At 30.1% G+C, this 21,912-nt stretch overlaps 1 protein-coding gene across 1 annotated transcript; it reads right to left on the bottom strand.

The window, feature by feature from the left end:
* Positions 1–1,877: 1,877 nt before the first annotated feature.
* Positions 1,878–21,765, bottom strand: LOC113389006 (probable phosphoserine aminotransferase). Its single transcript, XM_026626038.1, has 8 exons — positions 21,576–21,765; positions 17,892–18,022; positions 17,689–17,801; positions 16,083–16,244; positions 6,066–6,160; positions 5,634–5,803; positions 3,717–3,983; positions 1,878–2,018 (listed from the first exon to the last, which is right to left on the bottom strand). The coding sequence occupies exons 1-8, from the start codon at positions 21,630–21,632 to the stop codon at positions 1,913–1,915; spliced, it is 1,101 nt and encodes a 366-aa protein (XP_026481823.1). The 5' UTR covers positions 21,633–21,765; the 3' UTR covers positions 1,878–1,912.
* Positions 21,766–21,912: the final 147 nt, after the last annotated feature.

Here is a 21,912-nt window from a genome sequence, read left to right on the forward strand (position 1 = left end):
TTTTCAAGTCAAGAAAATATTAAAAAGTCAAATGCAAATTTTTTTCTTTCACTTGCAAATCTAAATGCAAAGTTTACAATAATAACTAGCTGTAAGTGGAATTCTGTCTTAAGGCAATTAAGGCATCGTGCCTTAAGGCAAATTGCTGGAACTTCCCGTACCAAAAATTATTATTTTTTTAAAAACGATTGACATTTTTAAAAAAAATTTACTTCGACAAAATAAGATTTTTGAGAAACTATAAATTGGACAAAAAATTACTTTTCTTGAAAAAAAAATTTTTTTCAAAAAAAAATTTTATTTATTTTTTTTTTTTAATTGTTTTTGGAAAAAATAATGTTTTCTTTATTTTGGCATATTTGGGAAGATCTGAACTTTTTTTCAATGCAATCGTACTGCTTTAACTGCATAAAGATAAACTGTCAATGCGCGTAAGCGCCGCGTCGCCGTCTAACGAATAAACATTGGTACGGAACCCATAGGAATGCAAACAAAATTTATACTTATTGTTAAAATCTCTATAAAATATCTGATAATTTGATGTGCATATGTCTAATGATCATTTTTAACCGCCGAATGGCATTTTTTTTTACTTTTTTTGTTAGATCTCCGAAACCGCTAGACCTGCGCTCATGAAAATTTGACCAATTCTTCATCTTGTCAATACAAGTCAAATGTTTTTTGAATTATTAAGATCGGACGCTCCGTTGTCTTAAAAACTGAGTTACCGTTTTCGGCACTTTTTGCCCCGTATCTTTGGAACGGCTGGATCTGCCTTCGCCAAAAACTAATCAACACGTCTCCTTATCAATACGAATCGAATGTTTTTTGAATTATTCAAATCGGTTGATTCGTGTTCCCGAAATCGTCGACGAAAATTTGTATCCGCACATACATACACACACGTACATACATACACACACACATACACATACACACACACACATACATCCATTTTTTCTAAGGTATGCCAAAATGTTCAGAAACCTCTGAAACGTAAAGATATATAAAAATTTTCATTTTCGATTTTTTTGCGATTACTATAACTTGCCCTACGGGAAGTTAAAAAAGTAAAAGTTATTAACGAGAAACTCATCTTAATTGCTTTTAAAAGAAAGGTCATATATTTCAAGACCGGGAGTATGTTCACGCCAAATAAAAGCACCCTATCTTATGATATAAAAAAACAAAAAAAATCTAATAAAAAATCATCACAATTAAATCAATCAATACAACACATTAAAAATTTTGATTTAGAATTAGCCTGTTATCTGCTTAGCCAGTTTTGACAAATCTAATTTCTCAATTTTGGAAAAACTGAAAAAATAAAAAAAAGTTATGATAAATATATTCTGTGCAAAATCTGTGATTAATCCTTTTTATTGGCTGCACCGTGGCCTAGTAGTTAGAAATTCCAATAAGTAGTTCCAATCAAAATTCCAGGCCTCGGACAGTCTGATGTCAAGCGGTTTTTACTTGGAGATGGCAATATGTTTCCAAGTAAAAATATCATGGGATTGCTGAATCAAAACAAAAACTATATTACAAAAATTGTATTCATAAATTCATTAAATAGATGGACCAACCGCTGGATTGCAATTACTCTTGCACAACAGCCTAGAAGATCCTTAAATTCTGATCGCTGTTAAAATGAGAAAAAAAAATAACTTCCTAAATATCAAATTTTTCAGAAACATTGCCCTAGAAAAAATTGGAATTAGTGTACAAATATTCACTTTATAATTTTTATTCCCTAAATAAAAGTTTCATTTACGAACTTTCTTTATTTCAATATTGCACTACAAGTTATGGAATGCTTATATATTATTATATAACTAAACTTATTGTCAGTATAGTAATGATCTTATTGAGTCTTGAAGTTTTTTTTTAAACATTTATCAATTTTGAATATTCATTTTTTGTGCGTTTTCATGAACTCTTTCATATATTCAGTAAGACATCTGACATTTTCCACGGTTACTGCATTATAAATAGAAGCTCGAATGCCGCCAACCAATCTGAAAAGAAAATAAAATGTGTCAAAAAATTATATTTATAAAAAAATAAGAAAAGATTCAGGAAAACTTGTATAGTGTACTTACGAGAATATAATGTATATCACTATATGAATTATTGGAATATATTATTTTGATTTATTTCTATAGTACATCAATTTAATTTGTTTATGTATTGAACAAGTTCTTTACACAAATTACAATAATGAATTTTGAAATTTTGTTTTTTTCGAAAAAATTTGAAATTTGTTTCAACCGTAAAAGTAAACTTTAAAAATTAAAAATTATAGTACGGAACCCAACAAAGTTGTAACAAAAAAATTAAGACTCATTTTTAAAAACTTCATCAAATATCTGATAATTTGATGTGCACACGTTTAATGTTCATTTTTGACCAACAAATATGTTTTTTTTTTACTTTTTTCTTTGTATCTCTGAAACTGTTAAACCTGCCTTACCAAAAATTTCATCAATTATTCATTTCGTCACTACAAATAAAATGTTCTTAGAATCATTCAAATAGAGTACTCCGTTCTCTGAAAAACGGAATTACCGTTTTTGACACTTGTTGCCCCATATCTACGAAATGGCTGTACCTGCCTTTGTCAAACACTAATCAGCACATCTCTCTATCAATAGAAATCAAATTTTTTTTTTAACTATCTAAATCTGATAATTCGTGCGCCCGTAATCGTGGAAAAAAATTGTATCCACACACACACACACATACATCAATTTTTTCTAAGGTATGCCAAAATGTTCAGAAACCTTTGAAACGTAAAGATATATAAAAATTTTCATTTTAGATTTTTTTGCAAGTACTATAACCTACGCTACCAGAAGTTTAAAAAGGTAGCATTAAAGGTATTCCGAATTGACAAATCGGAAAAGAGTTTAATCCAGCATGACAACATAAGGCCACATTTTTGGCAACTTGGAAAAACTTATTTAGAGTTGGTTGATATGTTTTGTCACATCCACCAAAAAATTGTGAACTTTCATCAACTGATTATTTATTGTTTCAATCTTTATAAAACTCTTTGAATGTAAAAATTTCAGCAATGATTAGGATATCAAATCGGGGATTTCTGATTCAGTTTGCTGATCTGATGCTGTCTAAAAGGTGGCCAAAGAGTCAAAGACCACTGATCCAAATAGGCAATACATTACAGAATAAATATATTTAGTTACATGTGAAAATTGTCTGAGATTTTGCCAACCCAATTTGCCAACTTGGAAAAACTTATTTAGAGTTGGCTGATATGTTTTGTCACATCCACCAAAAAATTGTGAACTTTCACCAACTGATTATTTCTTGTTTCAATCTTTATAAAACTCTTTGAATGTAAAAATTTCAGCAATGATTAGGATATCAAATCGGGGATTTCTGATTCAGTTTGCTGATCTGATGCTGTCTAAAAGGTGGCCAAAGAGTCAAAGACCACTGATCCAAATAGGCAATACATTACAGAATAAATATATTTAGTTACATGTGAAAATTGTCTGGGATTGCCCAATACATAATAATAATTAATTCATTAGTGTGCATATTTATTATTTCTTGAAAAAGAAAATAAGCAGTAATGGTTTTGGAAACTAATGTCAACTATGCAAATCAAGAATGGTCTTACATTAGTATATATGATGTTAATAGATTTTAAGTTAAAATAATTGGGTACATTTAATAATCTTATTACCAACCTGTGTCCTTTCAACTGAAGCATTCCCTTCTGTTGGGCGCCTTTCAAGAAAATTTCTTCCAGAGCTTCATCTCCACCAGCTCCACCTACTCTAAACGGTACATTCATCCTGCTGCGAACATGTGGTTTTACTGGACAACTATAAAAACCATCAGAACTATCTATTAAATCGTATAGCATCCTGGATTTGGTGGCAGCATTCTTCTGCATTCCTTCGACACCTCCATGGCGTTTGATCCATTCGAAAACTCTGCCCATTACGTAGATACTAAAAAAAAATTATACGATTTTAAATATAAACTAAATTTGAAAAACCTGTTGAAAAACTATCGAAATAAAAATAACCTATTAGATTTTAGGAACGACTCGACCAACCATTGCGCAAAACTAACCAACTCGACTTATCGAGTCATTTTTTAAATGGGTTTATTTTTACTCTTTGTGTGTTCCAATAACCTCAAACATGAAATGAGGTTCCCAACATTTTATTATGAAAATACCAGAGATATTTTAATACCAAGGTTTTTTTGAAAAAGGTTTGTGCATGTTATTAACTTCCCGAAGAAGAAGTTTGTTTTCATAAAAAAATCCGATTCGCTAATTTTATGTTTTCTCGACGTTTCAAGCCATTCTGTATTTTCGTTTCAAGCCAAAGTATATTTGTGTATGTGTATGTAAACAAATTTTTTCCGTAAATCGACGTTTTCTCAAAAATAGCTGGACCTATTTCAAAAATTTAAGAACCATTCGATGCATCTCGTTGAGGACAAGCGTTCATCAATTTTGCGCGACGATGAGTTAAGCCGTTTCTTTGTAAATAGCAGAGAAGTAAAGAAAAATTCGTCCAAGTTTTAACCCGCAATTCTGAATCGATTTTGAAAATTTAAAAACCATTCGAAAGATTTTGGCTAGGAATCGACCTGATTAGTTGGTAAAGATCGGCCAGGCCGTTTTCCTGTAATAAAGTATTGAAAAAATGTTTTTCAACATTTTTTATGAATTTTTTTTTGACAGTAGATACCATAGTTTTCTTATACATCATACTAAAATATTACGGCTCTACGACAACTCGTTTAACTTTAAAAATTCGTCAAAGTTTGCAAAAATTGGTATCGTTTTTTTTTTGGCATTTGTCAAAATTAGACCTTTCATCGACGTTTGCTCAAAAACGGCTGAACCGATTTCAGGAATTTAAAAGCCATTTGATGTATCTCGATGTGGGTTATCTTTTCTCAGTTTTGTGCAACGATCTGCCAAGCCGTTTTTTTTGTAATTTGGAAAAATATGTTAAACTTTTCGTCTACATTTAAGCTCATACGGAATCGATTTTAAAAAATCAAAAACTGTTCGAAAGATATTAGTTAGAAATGATACCGATGACTAAGTTTTAGGTGATAATCTACCGAGCCGTTTTCTTGCAATTAACTGTTGAAAGAAAAATAAAGCCGATTTTTATGGGACTTTTTCGGCTATATATATCCATGGTCTTATAGAACTTACCAAAATATTACGGCCTTACGACAAGCAGTTCAATTTTCATGCAATTTAATGCATCAAAGTTAAAGAAAATGAGTAGTTTTTATGACTTTTGTTAAAATTAAAATTAGACGATTTACTTGGTATAACGATAGAGTACTTGGTCTCAATGAACATACTAAACCGTTAAAGTCCTGCGGAAACTGGCTTAATTATAAAAATTGTTGATTTTTGGAAATTTGCTTCTAGAAAACACTCTGGGTTAACGTGTTCGTTCGTTCTCGAATATGTGTATTAAATCCACTCGGAATTCTTTAAATCGCTCATAAATTAATTTATTTTTTTATTGATTAACTCGATTATTCACACATATCAGGAAGTTCATGTAACTTGCCTCAAGGCAAAATACTAATACCAACTAGTTTAGTATCTAATTTCTTACATGAATGTTGGAGGTGTGTTGTAGATGGACTTTTCTTTAGCCATTATCGTGAAATCAAATACTGAAGGACATTGAGGACTTGGTCTTCCTAACAAATCTTCACGAACAATAACCAAAGTTATTCCGGCTGGTCCAATATTTTTCTGGGCTCCGGCGTATACTATTCCATACTGAAAGAAATAAAATTTCCAAAATTAATCTTGTGACTAAATTTAGAAACATAACAATATAAGAATGAATAATTAACCAAACTAAATTGACACAATAATAAATTTTAATTCAAAATAATAAAAACTAAAGTTACTTTGTGCCATTACAACCTTGGCGAAGCTGGTCTAAGTCTAAGATTTACATGAAAATATGTTTTAAAAAATTAAATTATATAGCAGTTTTATGTATCATTTGAATTCATTTATAAAACTATTTACTTACTTTTGTGATATCAAATGGACGTGAAAGAATATTTGAAGACATATCGCAGACCAGTGGAACTCCTTTAGTATCAGGAATGAATGGAAATTCTACACCTAAAAATATTAAACAGAATTATATAAAACATTAATATAATCATCATTTAATTCTATAAGATTTGCTAATAAGATTAAAAAAAACTCTTCTGTAAGATATTTTATAGAATAAAAAATGTAATCCGGATTTTGTTCTATAATAAAGCTAGTATGTAACATGATGATGATGTTTCTTCATCAAAAAATCTGTGCTAGAAAAAGAAAAAGTTCTTTAATTTATCTTATTTTGCAACTAGATGAATCTGATTAATGAGTTTCAATATTTCCCCGACGTTTCAAGTCATTCTGAATCGTTTGAGACCGAAATTGCGAAAAGTGAGTCAAAAATTTAATTTTTGGTCGACGATTTCTCAAAAACCGCTGCATTGATTTTAAAAATTTAAAAGCGATTTAATGAAATTAGATCTAGTGACATTTTGATTAGATTCATTCAATAACGACAATTTGGTTATGTCAAAAATGGATTATTATAACTAATTTATAACCACATTTTTATTTATCATCATTTATAAGAAATCGGATTTGATATAATTAACTTCCCTGTAAGTTATTGTAATGGGCCGAAAATCGAAATTGAAAATTTTTGCATTTGCCGACGTTTTGAAGGTTTCTGAACATTTTGGCATACCTTACAAAAAATGGATGTGTGTATGTGTATGTATGGATACAATTTTTCGGTCACATATTCGGGCGCACGGATCAACCGATTTCAATGGTTCAAAAAACATTCGATTCCTATTGACAAGGAGATGAGCTTATTAGTTTTTGGCAAAAGCAGGTCCAGCAGTTACGGAGATAAAGAGCAAAGAGTACATAAAATAGACATCGAGTGTTTGAGAGAACGGAGCATCCGATTTGAATGATCTAAAAACCATTCAATTAGTAATGATTGGGAGAAGTTTATTAGTTTTTGGCAAAGGCAGGCCCAGCCATTTCAAAGATACATAGCTAAATGTGCAAAAGATGGCAGTTTTTGAGAGAACTAAGCGTCCGATTTAAATGATTCAAATTCAAAGAACTTTCTGCTTGTCTTAACGAAATAATTGATTTTGGAATAATTTTTTTTTTCAACTTTTCAGAATTTTTTTTTGTATATCAAAAATAATTCAGATTTTATTTTTAAATTTTGACTATAGTTGTAATATACTTTAAACAAATAATTTCCACTTTGGAATTCAGTTTATATAATTCTTATAAATATTAGACAATGTTACAATATTAATAATAATCTATTTGAAAACATTTAATATTCCTCTAACATTTCGTTACGGTACGGTCCCAGCAATTTGCCTTAAAGCACGATGCCATACACCCCACTAGTTTTTTTTAAATATTCACATATCCATATTGTATCTGCACATAAATACATAAGGAATATAAATTTATATGTTTTTTTTTTAAATTATATCTAAATACAATAGAGTTCCAGAATCATTAGTTAACAAAGAATTACTTAATCAATATAAAATCAAAAATATTAGGAATGTAATAATATATACAATTTCTTAAATATTTAAGTTTATATTACAGTATAATTTATTTCATTGTAAGCATATATAATATATTTATGATTTGGTTTTTGATCAATATATCAATAGATCACGACCATTGCTGCTGAGGTAATACTGAAGGAAATTAGCAAAAAAACTTAAGAACTTAAGAAATTGTATTTCATTACTCCAAATTTTAATGAACTGACAATGATTGACTCATCACATCTCAAAAGCACAAATGTTGACTATAATACTTTTTCAAATTTTGATGAATTTTTAACTTCCCGTAGGATAAGTTTTAGTAATCTTTATATATCGTTACGTTTTCAAGGTTTCTGAATATTCTGACATACCTTAAAAAATGGATAGTGTGTGTGTGTGTACGTGCGGATACAATTTTTCGTCGAAAATTTTTAGAACACGGACCAACCGATTTCAAGGATTCAAAAAACATTCGATTCCTATTGATAAGGAGACGTGCTCATTAGTTTTTGGCAAAAGCAAGTCCACCGTTCCGAAGATGCGGCGCAAAAAGTGCCATTCAATTGAGTGAACGGAATGTCCGATTTGATTGATTCAAAAAACACTATTTGTATTGACAAAATAAAGAACCGATAATTTTTTAAAAATTAAAATGCCAGTTGGTGGACAAATCATTAAACATACGCACATCAAATTATCAGATATTCTATGGATATATAATAATAAGAACAAATTTTGTTTACATTTCTATGGGTACCGCGCTTTGATATTTTGTCTCTTAATAATAATTTTTTCAAAGTTTTAAAAAAAAATAGAAATATTCTTAAAATATTAATTTTCGTTACAGGAAGTTCCAGCAATTTGCCTTAAGGCGCGATGCCCAACACCAGTAGATTAATTTATACATTTACATAATGAAAGCAAAAATGCTATTTTATCTGAATAGCTATCTCATTTTTTTTATTTATGTTAATCATGTCCTATTGAGAATTTCATTCAACTTGACTTAAGAGGGAGCCTGCTTTACAAGCTTAAAAAATAGATTTTTGAAGTAAAACTTCTTTAGGCGCGACCAGGGTATAAATCCGTACAAATGCAACGGTGGTGAGTTACGGCAGATAAGAGTCGAAAAGATAAGAGTCAAGTGCCAATGATTCGTCATTCGCCCTCGATGATTTTTTTATACGGATCGATTGTGATTAGTCGTCGTGTATGTGAATAAAGATCTGTCGTTGTATGCGTTCCGATATCAACAAGGAAATCGGCATAGATAAATAAACATTTCAAAGTTAGATCGTAGTACAAATGTTGATTTAATGACGATCAGAAGAATATTTTGCCCTGTTCCTTGAAAATAATAAAACAAATTAAACATTTGTTCTAAACGTAAGTTTATTGATAAGAAACTATTAACTTCCCGTAGGGCAAGTTATAGTAATCGCAAAAAAAATCGAAAATGAAATTTTTTATATTTCTTAACGTTTCAGAGGTTTCTGAACATTTTGGCATACCTTGTGTTAGAAAAAATGGATGTATGTGTGCGCGCATGTGTGTGTGCGCGAATACAAATTTTTGTCGGCGATTTCGGGAACACCGATCAACCGAATTGAATAATTCAAAAAACATTCGATTGATATTGATAAGGAGACGTGCTGATTAGTTTTTGGCGAAGGCAGGCTTAGCCGCTCCAAAGATACGGGCCAAAAATGGTATCTCAATTTTTAAAAGAACGGAGCGTCGGATTTTAATGATTCGAAAAACATTTTACTTGTATTGACAAAATGAAGAACTGTTCAAATTTTTGGGAAGGCAGGTCCAGCGGTTATGGACTCTCAATAAAAATAAGTTAAAAAAAATATCATTGGCGGTTCAAAATGTTTATTAGACACGTGTACATCAAATTATCAGATATTTTATGAAGATTTTAATAATGTGTACACATTTTGTGTAAGTCTTTATGGGTTCCGTTCCAAGATTTTTAATTACGGTACGGGAAGTTCCAGCAATTTGCCTTAATGCACCATGCCATACACCACACTAGTTTTTGTTTCGGATGGAAATTGTGACCTGCATCTTTCCCGCCAAATGACACATGCACGCTCGTGGCACATCGGCAAAATGTTTGTACCCGGCATATTATGAAATATATTTTAATGAAAAAATTTGAGAAGAATGTTGAAATATATAACAATGAAATCTGAAAGTTTTGTTTCAATTAAATATTAATTTCCTTCTCCTTTTTTTTATTCACTTAAATTATAATAAAAACGTTTGTTGACAGTTACGTTGAGAATGTATTTAAAAAGTGGCGCCACTTGTTAAATGTCAATGCGATTTGATAAGTGTCTCATCTTTCGACAAGCATACTCTATGCTTCAAATGTCAAATAATAAATGCATATTTAGTTGAAATCTTTATCATAACGAACAAAATAGTTGATTCAACTAGATTCTAATTAAAACACGACTTTCAATGATTTAATTAATGTAATATAACGATGTCAAAAGAAACAATTATGTCTATGAATAATCAGGCAATTAAAATTGAACCACCAGAATATTCAGTATATGAAATTAAATACGAAATTGAGGATGATTTTGATGATGCTGATGCTATTGTTAAATCTGAATCATGTACTGAGGATGATGAAACTTGTTCAGAAAGATTTGTGAATTCCGAAGTCACTATAGAAGAAGAAGAACTCAAACAGGATTTGATCGAGACATCAACTTATGAATGTGACATTTGTAATCGATCATTTGCAGAATTACATCATTTGAAAGAGCATATGGTCGATCACCAGCCTAGTAATAGCAAAGAAAGCCCTTTTAAATGTGAAAACTGTTCTAAGACTTTTGAACTATTAGAAGGATTGGAATCACACACATGTACACATCTTGGTAAACGTTCCTTAAAATGTGAAATATGCGATAAAGTATTCACACTATCAGGTAATCTGAAAAGGCACATGCTTACGCACAAAAGAGCACCCTCCCATGAATGCTATATATGCCATAAGACATACAGACAATTACCTCATCTGAAAAATCACATGCTCTTTCACAGTGAAGTACGTCCTCATGAATGCGGCATATGCAATAATACATACACAAAATCAAGTGATCTGAAACGTCACATCATGCGCATGCATAATGGACTATGCCCCTATGAATGCAGCATATGCAATAAAACATTCACACTATTAAGTACTCTGAAGAGCCACAAGCTTGTTCACAGTGGAGTACGACCGCATGAATGTGGTATATGCAATAAGACATTCACACGAGCAGGTACTCTGAGAAAGCACATGAAAATACACAAAAGAGAAGAATGCGCTCATGAATGCAATATATGCAAGATGACATTTGCACAGGTAGATCATCTGGAAAGACACATGCTGATTCATGACAGTGAGCATCCAACATTACAAATGTGAAATATGGGATAAGGGATTTACTCGATTGAACCTTTTGAAGAAACACATGGCATTTCATAGCAGAAATGGGGAAGAAAGTCAATGAATCATCACTGAATGAGTAGGAACTCTAAATAAGATTATTCATATTGTAATGTTTGATATTAAGATAATTAAATCTGATATTATTTAATTAATGTAAAATTTGTTAATAAAATAAGTACAATTAGTAACTAATTTTGTAAATAGTGTAATGTTTGAATTACTGGATTATATATATATATATATATATATATATATATATATATATATACTAAATAACCTGACAGATGTTTTCCTGCACCCATAACTACAAATCAAAAGTGCCATTTTTTTTAATAACCGATACTGATTTACTAATTAGTTAAAAATTATGTTTTTTAGACTACAGTCCATAGCAGGCATCGGCAACATATGGGGTTATGAATGGCACTCTACAAAATCGCAAATATATCAAGACGAAGTGGTTTTTAAACTAGTGGTGTATGGCATCTTGCCTTAAGGCAAATTGCTGTAACTTCCTGTACCGTAACAAAATGTTCGAGGAATATTAAATGTCTTCAAATAGATTATTATAAATACTGTAACATTGTCTAATATTTATAAGAATTATATGAACTGAATCACATAGTCAATTCATTTAAAGTATATCAGTGAGCTTTAAAACTTTAGCTAGAATTGAAATTGAAATCTGAATTATTTTCTATATACAAAAAAAATGAAATAATTTTTTTTCCCAAAAGCAATTGTTTTGTCAACACAAGCAAAAAGATTTTTGAATCATTCGATTCGGATGCTTGTATCTCTCAAAAACTGCCATTTTTTGTATAATTAACTCTGTATCTTCAAAATGGCTGGGACTGCCTTTGCCAAAAACTAATAACCACTTCTCCCCATCATTACTAATTGAATATTCTTTAGATCATTCAAATCGGATGCTCCGTTCTCTCAAAAACTATTTCTATTTTCTGCACCCTTTGCTTTTTATCTCCGCAACGGCTGGACTTGCCTTTGCCAAAAACGAATCAGCATATCTCCGTATCAATAGGAATCGAATATTTTTTTAACTTCCCGAAAGAAAATAAAGTTTATGTTTTCATAAAAAAATCCGATTCGCTAAATTTATGTTTTCTCGACGTTTCAAGCCATTCTGAATCGAATGAGACTAAATTTGGAAAAAGTATGTGTTTGTGTGTGTGTGTGCGTGTGTGCATTAACATATTTTTTGCCGTAAATCGCCGTTTTCTCAAAAACGGCTGGACCGATCTCAAAAATTTAAAAGCCATTCGATGTATTTCGATGAGGACTATTGTTTGTCAGTATTGTGCGACGATCGGCCAAGCCGTTTCTTTGTAAATAGCAAAGAAGTGAAAAGCTTTTTGTCCACGTTTTAGCCCGCAATTCTGAATCTATTTTGAAAATTCAAAAATCGTTCGAAAGATATTGGTTGGGAATCGATCTGATTAGTTTTTGGTAGAGATCGGCCGGGCTTTATTGTAATAAAGTTTAAAAAAAAAAAATCGACGATTTTTATGATTATTTTTTTGACGGTAGATACCATAGTCTTCTAGATCATACTAAAATATTACGGCCCTACGACAACTCGTTTAGCTTTAAAAATTCGTCAAAGTTTGCAAAAATTGGTATCGTTTTTTTGGCATTTGTCAAAATTAGACCTTTGATCGACGTTTTCTCAAAAACGCCTGAACCGATTTTAGAAATTTAAAAGCCATTTGATGTATTTCGGTGAGGACTATCGTTTGTCTGTTTTGTGTGACGATCTGCCAAGCCGTTTCTTTGCAATTTGAAAAAAAGTGTTAAACTTTTCGACCACATTTAAACTCATCCTACCGAACCGATTTTATAAAATCAAAAACTGTTCGAAAGATATTAGTTGGGAATGGTACTGATTAGTTTTAGGTGAAAATCTACCGAGCCGTTTTCTTGTACTTACCTGTTGAAAAAAAAAAATTAAGCCGTTTTTTATGGATTTTTTTTAGCGGTATACGTATACCATGGTCTTATAAAACTTACTGAAATATTACGGCCTTACGACGTATAGACTCTATGCCAAAATGTACATACATCCATATGAGTGATCTTAATGTACAACTGCTTTAAATAAAATAATGAGTCTCCTAACCCACACTTTACTTTTTAATTATACCGTGAAATTCAAATCACCCACGTAAAACCAGCACACAAACAATAAAATAGTATATTAGAAATATACACAACAATTTATTGAACAAATTTATTTTCAATAGCTCAATTTACTTTAACGCCAAGGGTTATTCAATATTTTTAGTCATACTTATAGATGCAGATGATAAATAAATGATTTTTTTGTTTATTCACGACTATAACATCAGTTTACCAAATTTATCACACAAAAATTCATCGTCTGCCTTTGTGATTTATAGCATAAGATATCCGTATTGGAAACTGCAGTCTTTTAAACAGTTATTATATAGTATCTGCAGTAAAGGTACAATATCTTATCACCTTGGATATTTCCACTCAAAATAATTTATTCAATAATGTTGCACATAAATTTTATAATATCGTACAATTTATTAATTGTTTTCAGTAATAATAGTTCTAAATTACATTTTTGTTTATAATAATTCGATGTACATTATTAACTTCCCAAAGGAGAAGTTAATGTTTTCATAAAAAAATACGATTCGCTAATTTTGTTTTCTCGACGATTCAAGCCATTCTGAATCGAATGAGAACAAATTTGGAAAAAGTATGTATGTGTGTGTGTGTGCATGTGCATCAACAGATTTTTTACCGTAAATCGCCGTTTACTCAAAAATGGCTGGATCGATTTCAAAAATTTAAAAGCCATTTGATGTCTCTCGATGAGGACTATCGTTTGTCAGTTTTGTGCGACGATCTGCCAAGCCGCTTCTTTTTGATTTAGAAAAAAGTGTTAAACATTTCGTCCACATTTAAGCTCATACTACCGAATCGATTTTAAAAAATCAAAAACTGTTCGAAAGGTATTAGTTGGGAATGATACTGATGATTAGCTTTAGATGAAAATCTACCGAGCCGTTTTTTCTTGTAATTAACTGTTGAAAAAAAATGTAAGCAGATTTTTATGGAACTTTTTTTTAGCGATATATATCATGGTCTTACAGAACTTACTGCAATATTACGGCCTTACGACAAGTAGTTTAATATTAAAAATCCATCATAGTTTGAGAAAATGAGTAGTTTTTCTGACGTCAGCTAGAATTAAAGTTAGATTTACTTGGTATAACGATAGAGTACTTGGTCTTAATGAACATACTAAATCATTAAAGTCCTACGGAAACTGGTTCAATTATAAAAATTATTGATTTTTGAATATTTGCTTTTAGAAAATACAACCGTTTAATGTGTTCGTTCGTTTTCAATAATGTATAATAAATCCACTCGAAATTATTTTAATCACTCATAAATTTATTTATTTCTTATTGATTAAGTCCATAATTTTTTACACATATCGGGAAGTTCATGTAACTTGCCTCAAGGCTAAATACCAATACCAACTAGTTACTTATTTGCATGATATTTTGGAACCTCTTGAACCACTTTAATTCTAGACGAAATACGATTGATTTTAATTTTAGTGGAAATGGCACTCATAAAACTACTTCATTTAAATGAAAAAAGAACAGGACCTTAACAGTACACATTTTATAGCTTACTTTGAGCATTGTAAAACCCCATGGAATATATTAACCCTCCGTCGGTCGGAGTGGTCTGGCCAGACTTTTTTCGACGTCAATTTAAAAAAAAAACCTTTAGTAATCCTATCGACTTGAAATTTCTGGACTTTTCCTAAAATTCCATTAGCTGTCGATCAATAAAAAAATCAGGACGAAAAAATGCGTGGTTCAGCCACACCATTCCGACCGTTCGAAGGTAAATAAATATCCGACAGAAGGAGGGTTAAATGTAACACCTCGAAGATGGCTTCAAATACAACAATTAAATCTCGAATAAAATAAAAAACGATTTTGCTTTTTCATATCTAGCTGAATATTGTTCCTAGGACACGTTATAAAACACCGATTTATTAAGATTATAATTGGTATAATTTTGTTAATCAACGAATTTTTAGAAGCCAGTAAGTTGAAAAGTATTTGTTTTTTTGAAAAACATGTCATCCAACGTGGAGTCTAAATTATTTTCACTTTTAAACTTGAGAATAAAATGAATCTAATTCCAAAATTTTAAACAAATTAGAGCACAGTACAAAAATTCAGACCCAAAACGATCTATTGGCTTGAGTATTCAAATATTCCGTATCCAATGCGAAACATATGAATTTTTGACACAATGAAATTTCTGAATAATTTTTTGAATAAGTATTTTTTTTGCATTGTGATTTAGTAAAGTAAGGCAAAACACGACTGCATTAGTTAAAAAATAATAATCTGCCAAATTGTATTATAGGCTGAGTTTGATGTGTAATCACTGACAGACGCATGCGCAGACTGCATCACCTGTCAGACGCATGTTGACTGTAAATCTTATATTATTTTAATTTTTGGCACATCTCAGCTCAGCAAATCACACACACACATTGCTAGTTACCTGTGAACTACGGAAAGAGAAAGAACAAATGGGACTTTACTCATTTAAGAGATATGTGCAAGAACGATAATATTCTAGATCCTCTTCCCACTAAGTAATGTCAAACGGCGGTCACCGTGGGGATCAGAGGCAAGGGAAAGGCGAAGGTTTTATTTGGTATTATACCTAGGCAGTATTGAGTCCAACGTACCCACATAAAAGACCAGTCTAGGATGCATAAAGGCATTTTCTTCGCTATACAAAAAAACACACACATCCATTTTTTAAGGTATGCCAAAATGTTCAGAAATCTTCAAAACGAGAAGATATGCCAAAATTTTCAAACTCGACTTTGGGACGATTACAATAACTTACCCTACGGGAAAAATAAAAATAAAAAAGTTAAAAGAAATTTCCTTACCATCTACAGTTTCATTAGCACAGTAATACACGTAATCTGCATTTGGGTCCAAATTCCATGTCGATTGGTCGGGAATATCTTGATATTTTGACATTTTTGGAATAACCATGTTGACTTTACCATATTTGGCTGCTTCTTTGGCAGCTTTTGCAGACCAAGAACCTGGAATATAAATTATGAATTATGAATTATGAATTACTGTCCAAATATTGGGAAAATAATGCAATATATAAAAAGATTGCCTTCGTTTATCTTATTTTTAACTTTCCGAAGGAGAAGTTTATGTTTTCATAAAAAAATCCGAATTGCTAATTTTATGTTTTCTCGACGTTTCAAGCCATTCTGAATCGAATGAGACCAAATTTGGAAAAAATATGTGTGTGTGTGTGAACAGATTTTTTTGCCGTAAATCGACGTTTTCTTAAAAACGGCTGGACCGATTTCAAAAATTTAAAAACAATTCGATGTATCTCGATGAAGACTAGCGTTTCTAACTTTTGTACGACGATCGGCCGAGCCGTTTCTTTGTAAATCGCAGAAAAGTAAAAAAAACTTCGTCCACGTTTTAGGCCGCAATTCTGAATCGATTTTGAAAATTTAAAAACTGTTCGAAACATATTGGTTGGGAATCGACCTGATTAGTTTTTGGTAAAGATCGGCCAAGCCGTTCTCTTGTAATAGAGTGTTGAAAAGTGTTTTTGACGGTAGATACCATAGTTTTATAGATCATACTAAAATATTACGGTCCTACGACAAGTAGTTTAATTTTAAAAAATCGTCAAAGTTTGCAAAATTTATCATTTTTTTGACGTTTGTCAAAATTAGAACTTTCATCGACGTTTGCTCTAAAACGCCTGAACCGATTTCAGATATTTAAAAGCCAATCGATGTATTTTAATATGGATTATCGTTCCTCAATTTTGTGCAGCGATGGGCCGAGTCGTTTCTTTGTAATTTAAAAAGAAGTGTTAAACTTTTCGTCCACATTTAAGCTCATACCACCGAATCGATTTTAAAAAATCAAAAACTGTTCGAAAGATATTATTTGGGAATGGTACTGATTGGTTTTAGGTGAAAATCTACCAAGCAGTTTTCTTGTAATTAACTGTTGAAAAAAAAATAAAGCCGATTTTTATGAAACTTCTTTTTGGCGATATATATCATGGTCTTATAGAACTTACTGAAATATTACGGCCTTACGACAAGTAGTTTAATTTTAAAAATTCATCAAAATTTGAGAAAATGAGTAGTTTTTTTATGTTTGTTAAAATTAAAATTAGATGATCCACTTGGTATAACAATAGAGTACTTGGTTTTAATCAACATACTAAACCATTAAAGTCCTGCGGAAACTGGTTCAAATATAAAAATTGTTGATTTTTGAAAATTTGCTTTTAGAAAATAATTCGAGTTAACATGTTCGTTCGTTTTTAATTATGGGTAATAAATCCACTCGAAATACTTTTAACCACTCATAAATTATTAAGTGGATTATTTAAACATATCGGGAAGTTCATGTAACTCGCCTCAAGGCTAAGTACCAAACCAACTAGTTATTGTTAAAATTTGTAAGTCTGTTAAAAGTAACTAATTTTTTTTACCTTACCTGTAACAACATAATCTGCAACTCCAGTCTTCAAAATATTCAGTGGTATGGCTGCAAACATTCCTGTGCCACCTCCTTGCAGAAATAGTATTTTGTAATTGTCCGGTATTTGTCTGTTGAACAACAAGATCAATTAAATATTACCAATGTAAATTAATATTTTATTTTAGATTTTAAGTAATTAATATTCAAATAATGCTCACAATAATTCTTTAACTGCATTTTGTGTATCATCGTTGATTTTCATGTAGTCTTTTGATCGATGGCTCATTTCCATTACACTGATTTTTGTTTCACCATAATGCACCAATTGTTCTTGCACTTCAAGCATCACCTTAAAAAATGTAATTTGAAATATTTTTAATAATAAAAATATAATTTTCAGATTATTGCCTATAGATAGAAGAATATATACTAGATGACCCGACAAATGTTGTTCTGTACCCACGTCTACAATTCAAAAGTTTCAAATTTTTTAATTTATTATTTTATACTTTTCAATATCCTATTTGATGTCCTGCCTTTGTGATTCATTTATGGTCCTAGCATAAGCAGTATAAAAAATTCAAGAGTAATATAGTATTTGCGGTAAAAGAACAATATACTTGATTTTACCCCACAACATAATTGCATCAATAATTTAGTCTATAATTTTCATAATCTCGTACGATATATTAGTTGCTTTTTGGCAATTATAATTTCAAAGATGCATGTGTTTTCCTAATAATTTAATAAACATTATTGTTTATGTTCAAATCTTGGGTGAAATAATTTGTAAAAATTAGTTCATATGAGCACTTTCCAATCTAAGATCAACTTGCTAAATACTCCTTATCCAATGCCAAACAAATGAATTTTTGACACAAGAATCAAATTTCTAAATAATTTTTTAGATAAGTAGAAATATTTTTTTGTATTGTTAAATAATTTAGTAAAGTAGACCAAGATGCGACATACATAAAATTAAAAAAATAAAGAATATGCAATTTTGGACTTATTGCATTATTTATTAAACTAAATTATACTATTTCATCTACCAACATTTACACTGTTACATCTTATATTATTTTAATTTCTGGCACATCTCAGATGCGTTTCGGCAATAATGATATAGATATTACATTTTTCTTGTATATTATATTCTATTCTATCTATCTATCTAGGGTCATAATTTCAGTTAAATTCAATTTTAAGTGAATTGAGATTTCTATCACATAACAGTTCAAATGCTCTCAATGTCAAACAATATTAAGTGTTTTTTATAATTTTTGCCATTTATTTCTATAATATTACTATAGTTCTTAAATTAAATCTTAAATTTTTTTTGACAAACTCTAAAAAGAATTATCAAAATCTGAATAACCGTTTAGGAAAAGTATCGAAACATACACCCGTACAGAAGAATTATATATATATATATATATATATATATATATATATATTATATATATATATATATTATTAGGGTGGTCCTTAATATGGATTTTTCACACTTTCAGTTTTTTATATCCCAATGCTATCAAATGGATTTAATGCATACTATTTATCATTATAGTGTATTAGATATATGTATACTTATTTTAACTTTAATATAGTATGAATGTATTTTAATGTTAGTTCCATAGAAATATAGTTAAATAATAATAATTATTTTTGATTACAAATAATTATCAAACAAATTGATATATAAAATAAATAGAACAGGTATAAAACATAGGACGCATGAATTAATATTAATAATAAAATTTATAAAATAAAAAAAATAAAATGGTTGTATTTGATAATTCAATAAATACTTCAACAACTACATGATGAAATCTTCAATGATTATGGCCTGATTTAGTTTCAAGTTAAACGTTATCTTTTATTTGCAAATTGTGAAATTTTCCGATTAGATTGTTATCGGTGATATTGCAAATTATTTTCATTAATACATAACAAATCATTAATACTAAGAATTTAAGAAAAATAATTCAAATATTATTTAAAATTAAACAAAATTTTTGAAATTATTTTGATTAAATGAATGCTACTGGTAACTATATCAACAGATACAAGCAACGAAATTTTCAATTTTATCATAAACTGCTTTTTATTAAAATCTAAAAAATGTGATTTTCATCATACATGGTGATGGTCCAAAAAACGTGCCCCATTACTCCAAACTTTAATGGCTTGTATGATAAAAACAACCTAGTATAAAAGTAAAACTCCCCACTCTGGCAACCTGACATTGGGCAGCAGCGATATCCATTTTCATATGAAAATATAGATCAAAAATATGTTTTCAATTGAAAATAAGCCCATTGCAATGCAAAATGAAAATGGGACAACTCTTACACTATTTTTTCCTGAATCGAGTAGCAGTTTAACTTAGTCCACGGACCTGCCCTAGGGCAGTACAACCCTTTGTGATAAAAACACTTTTATAAGTAAAAACTTTTTCAGACAATGAACTTTATCACCATTCACGAATTTATTAAAATCGTCAACGATCAATTACTAACGGCCGAGCTTATCTGTACCAAAAACTAATCAGCACGTTCTTGAATTTTCAAAAATGATTCAAACGATGATCCAAATGATCAAAATCCTTTGTGAAAACGTGTACAAGAATTTTTACACTTTTCTGTCAATCGCAAAAAAATGGCTTGGCCGACCATTGCGCAAAACTAACCATCAATAGTACTCATTGAGATACATTACGTTTTTGAGAAAATCTCGATGAAAAGTCGAAAATCTGTTCACATACACATACACACACATACATGAAGTGAAGTCTGTATGTTTGGATACAATTTTTCGTCCACGATTTCGTGCGCACATATAAACCTATTTGAATGGTTCAAAAAACATTCGTTTCCTATTGATGAGAAGACGGGCTAATTAGTTTTTGCTGAAGACTGGTTTAGTTGTTTCGGAGATATGGAGCAAAAAGAGAACGGAGAATCCGATTTGAATGATTCAAAAAACAATTCACTTGTAATGACGAAATGAATAATTGATGAAATTATTGGTAAGGCAGGTCCAGCAATTTTGGAGATACATAGGAAAAAGTAAAAAAAAATATTTGGTGGTCAAAATGAACTATAAATGAACCTAGGACGAATGCATATGAGTACTATTTTTTTTCGTTACACATTTGTTGGGTTCCGTATCAAGATTTTTAATTTTTAAAGTTTACTTATACGGTTCAAGCAAATTTCAAAATTTTCCGAAAAAGAAAATTTCAAAATGTTCAAAAATATACAAAGTTTTATACTTCAAATATGAATTTTAAATTTACAATTCAGTTTCAAAATGTACATATTTTAAATGCGTTTTTCTAATCGTATGAAAAATATCCTCAGATGGATTCATTCATTCACTTCATGCTAATGTAATTTTCTCAAGAGTTTTGAGCGATAATAACATTCTTAAGCTTAAATTTAATTAACACATAACTATCTAATATAAACTAAACATAATTGCATTTTGAAAGAATTTAATTTTATATGAGGCTTAATGTCGGCGAGTTTAGATAAAAAATGTTCAGATACTTCATTTTTCGCAGATAGTAAGTAATAAAATAAAAAACAGAAAATTTCATCGAAAATTTAGCTTGGAAAACAAAAATTATTAAACAAAAATGCTAAAATAATAATGTAATATTATGTAATTAGATTTAAAATAACTTGGTAAAGTCATATGGTAAAGGTTGTCAGAACTGTTAACTACCTCATGAACCCATTAGTTTAAGTCTGTCTTCAACAAACACCTTATAGGACTTGCAAGGTTATGATTGCTATTGAAATAATAATTTAAAACAATAATAATAATAATAAATTGTTAATGAAGATGAAAATAAATGCAAATATTATTAAAATTATAAAATAAATGGCACTTACCTCTTCTGGGAGTTTGGCGGGTCCTGCCCCAAAATTTATCACATTATTATTCGCCATGATATCCAATACTTAATTTGATGCCAAAATTTATTTATTACCACTACACTGACTTTAATTAAATTTTAACTTTAAGAAGTGACTCGAAATTTTCAAAACAGTTATAAAACATGTGCCATCACAAACAATTTTAAGATATTGAGTAAATAATTTTATTAAAAGTTACACTAATATTTAAAAAAAAAAAAGGAATAATTTTATGTTTAATGTCTTTCGGTTGCTGGAAGACAACTGAAATAGTTTTTGCAGCAGCCAGTGCAGTGGTCGGGGCGCTTCTTCG

This window comes from Ctenocephalides felis, unplaced genomic scaffold, assembly GCF_003426905.1.
Source record: "Ctenocephalides felis isolate EL2017-DRISC unplaced genomic scaffold, ASM342690v1 CF-g0.4_SCAFFOLD_03573, whole genome shotgun sequence".
NCBI classification, from domain to species: Eukaryota; Metazoa; Arthropoda; class Insecta; order Siphonaptera; family Pulicidae; genus Ctenocephalides; species Ctenocephalides felis.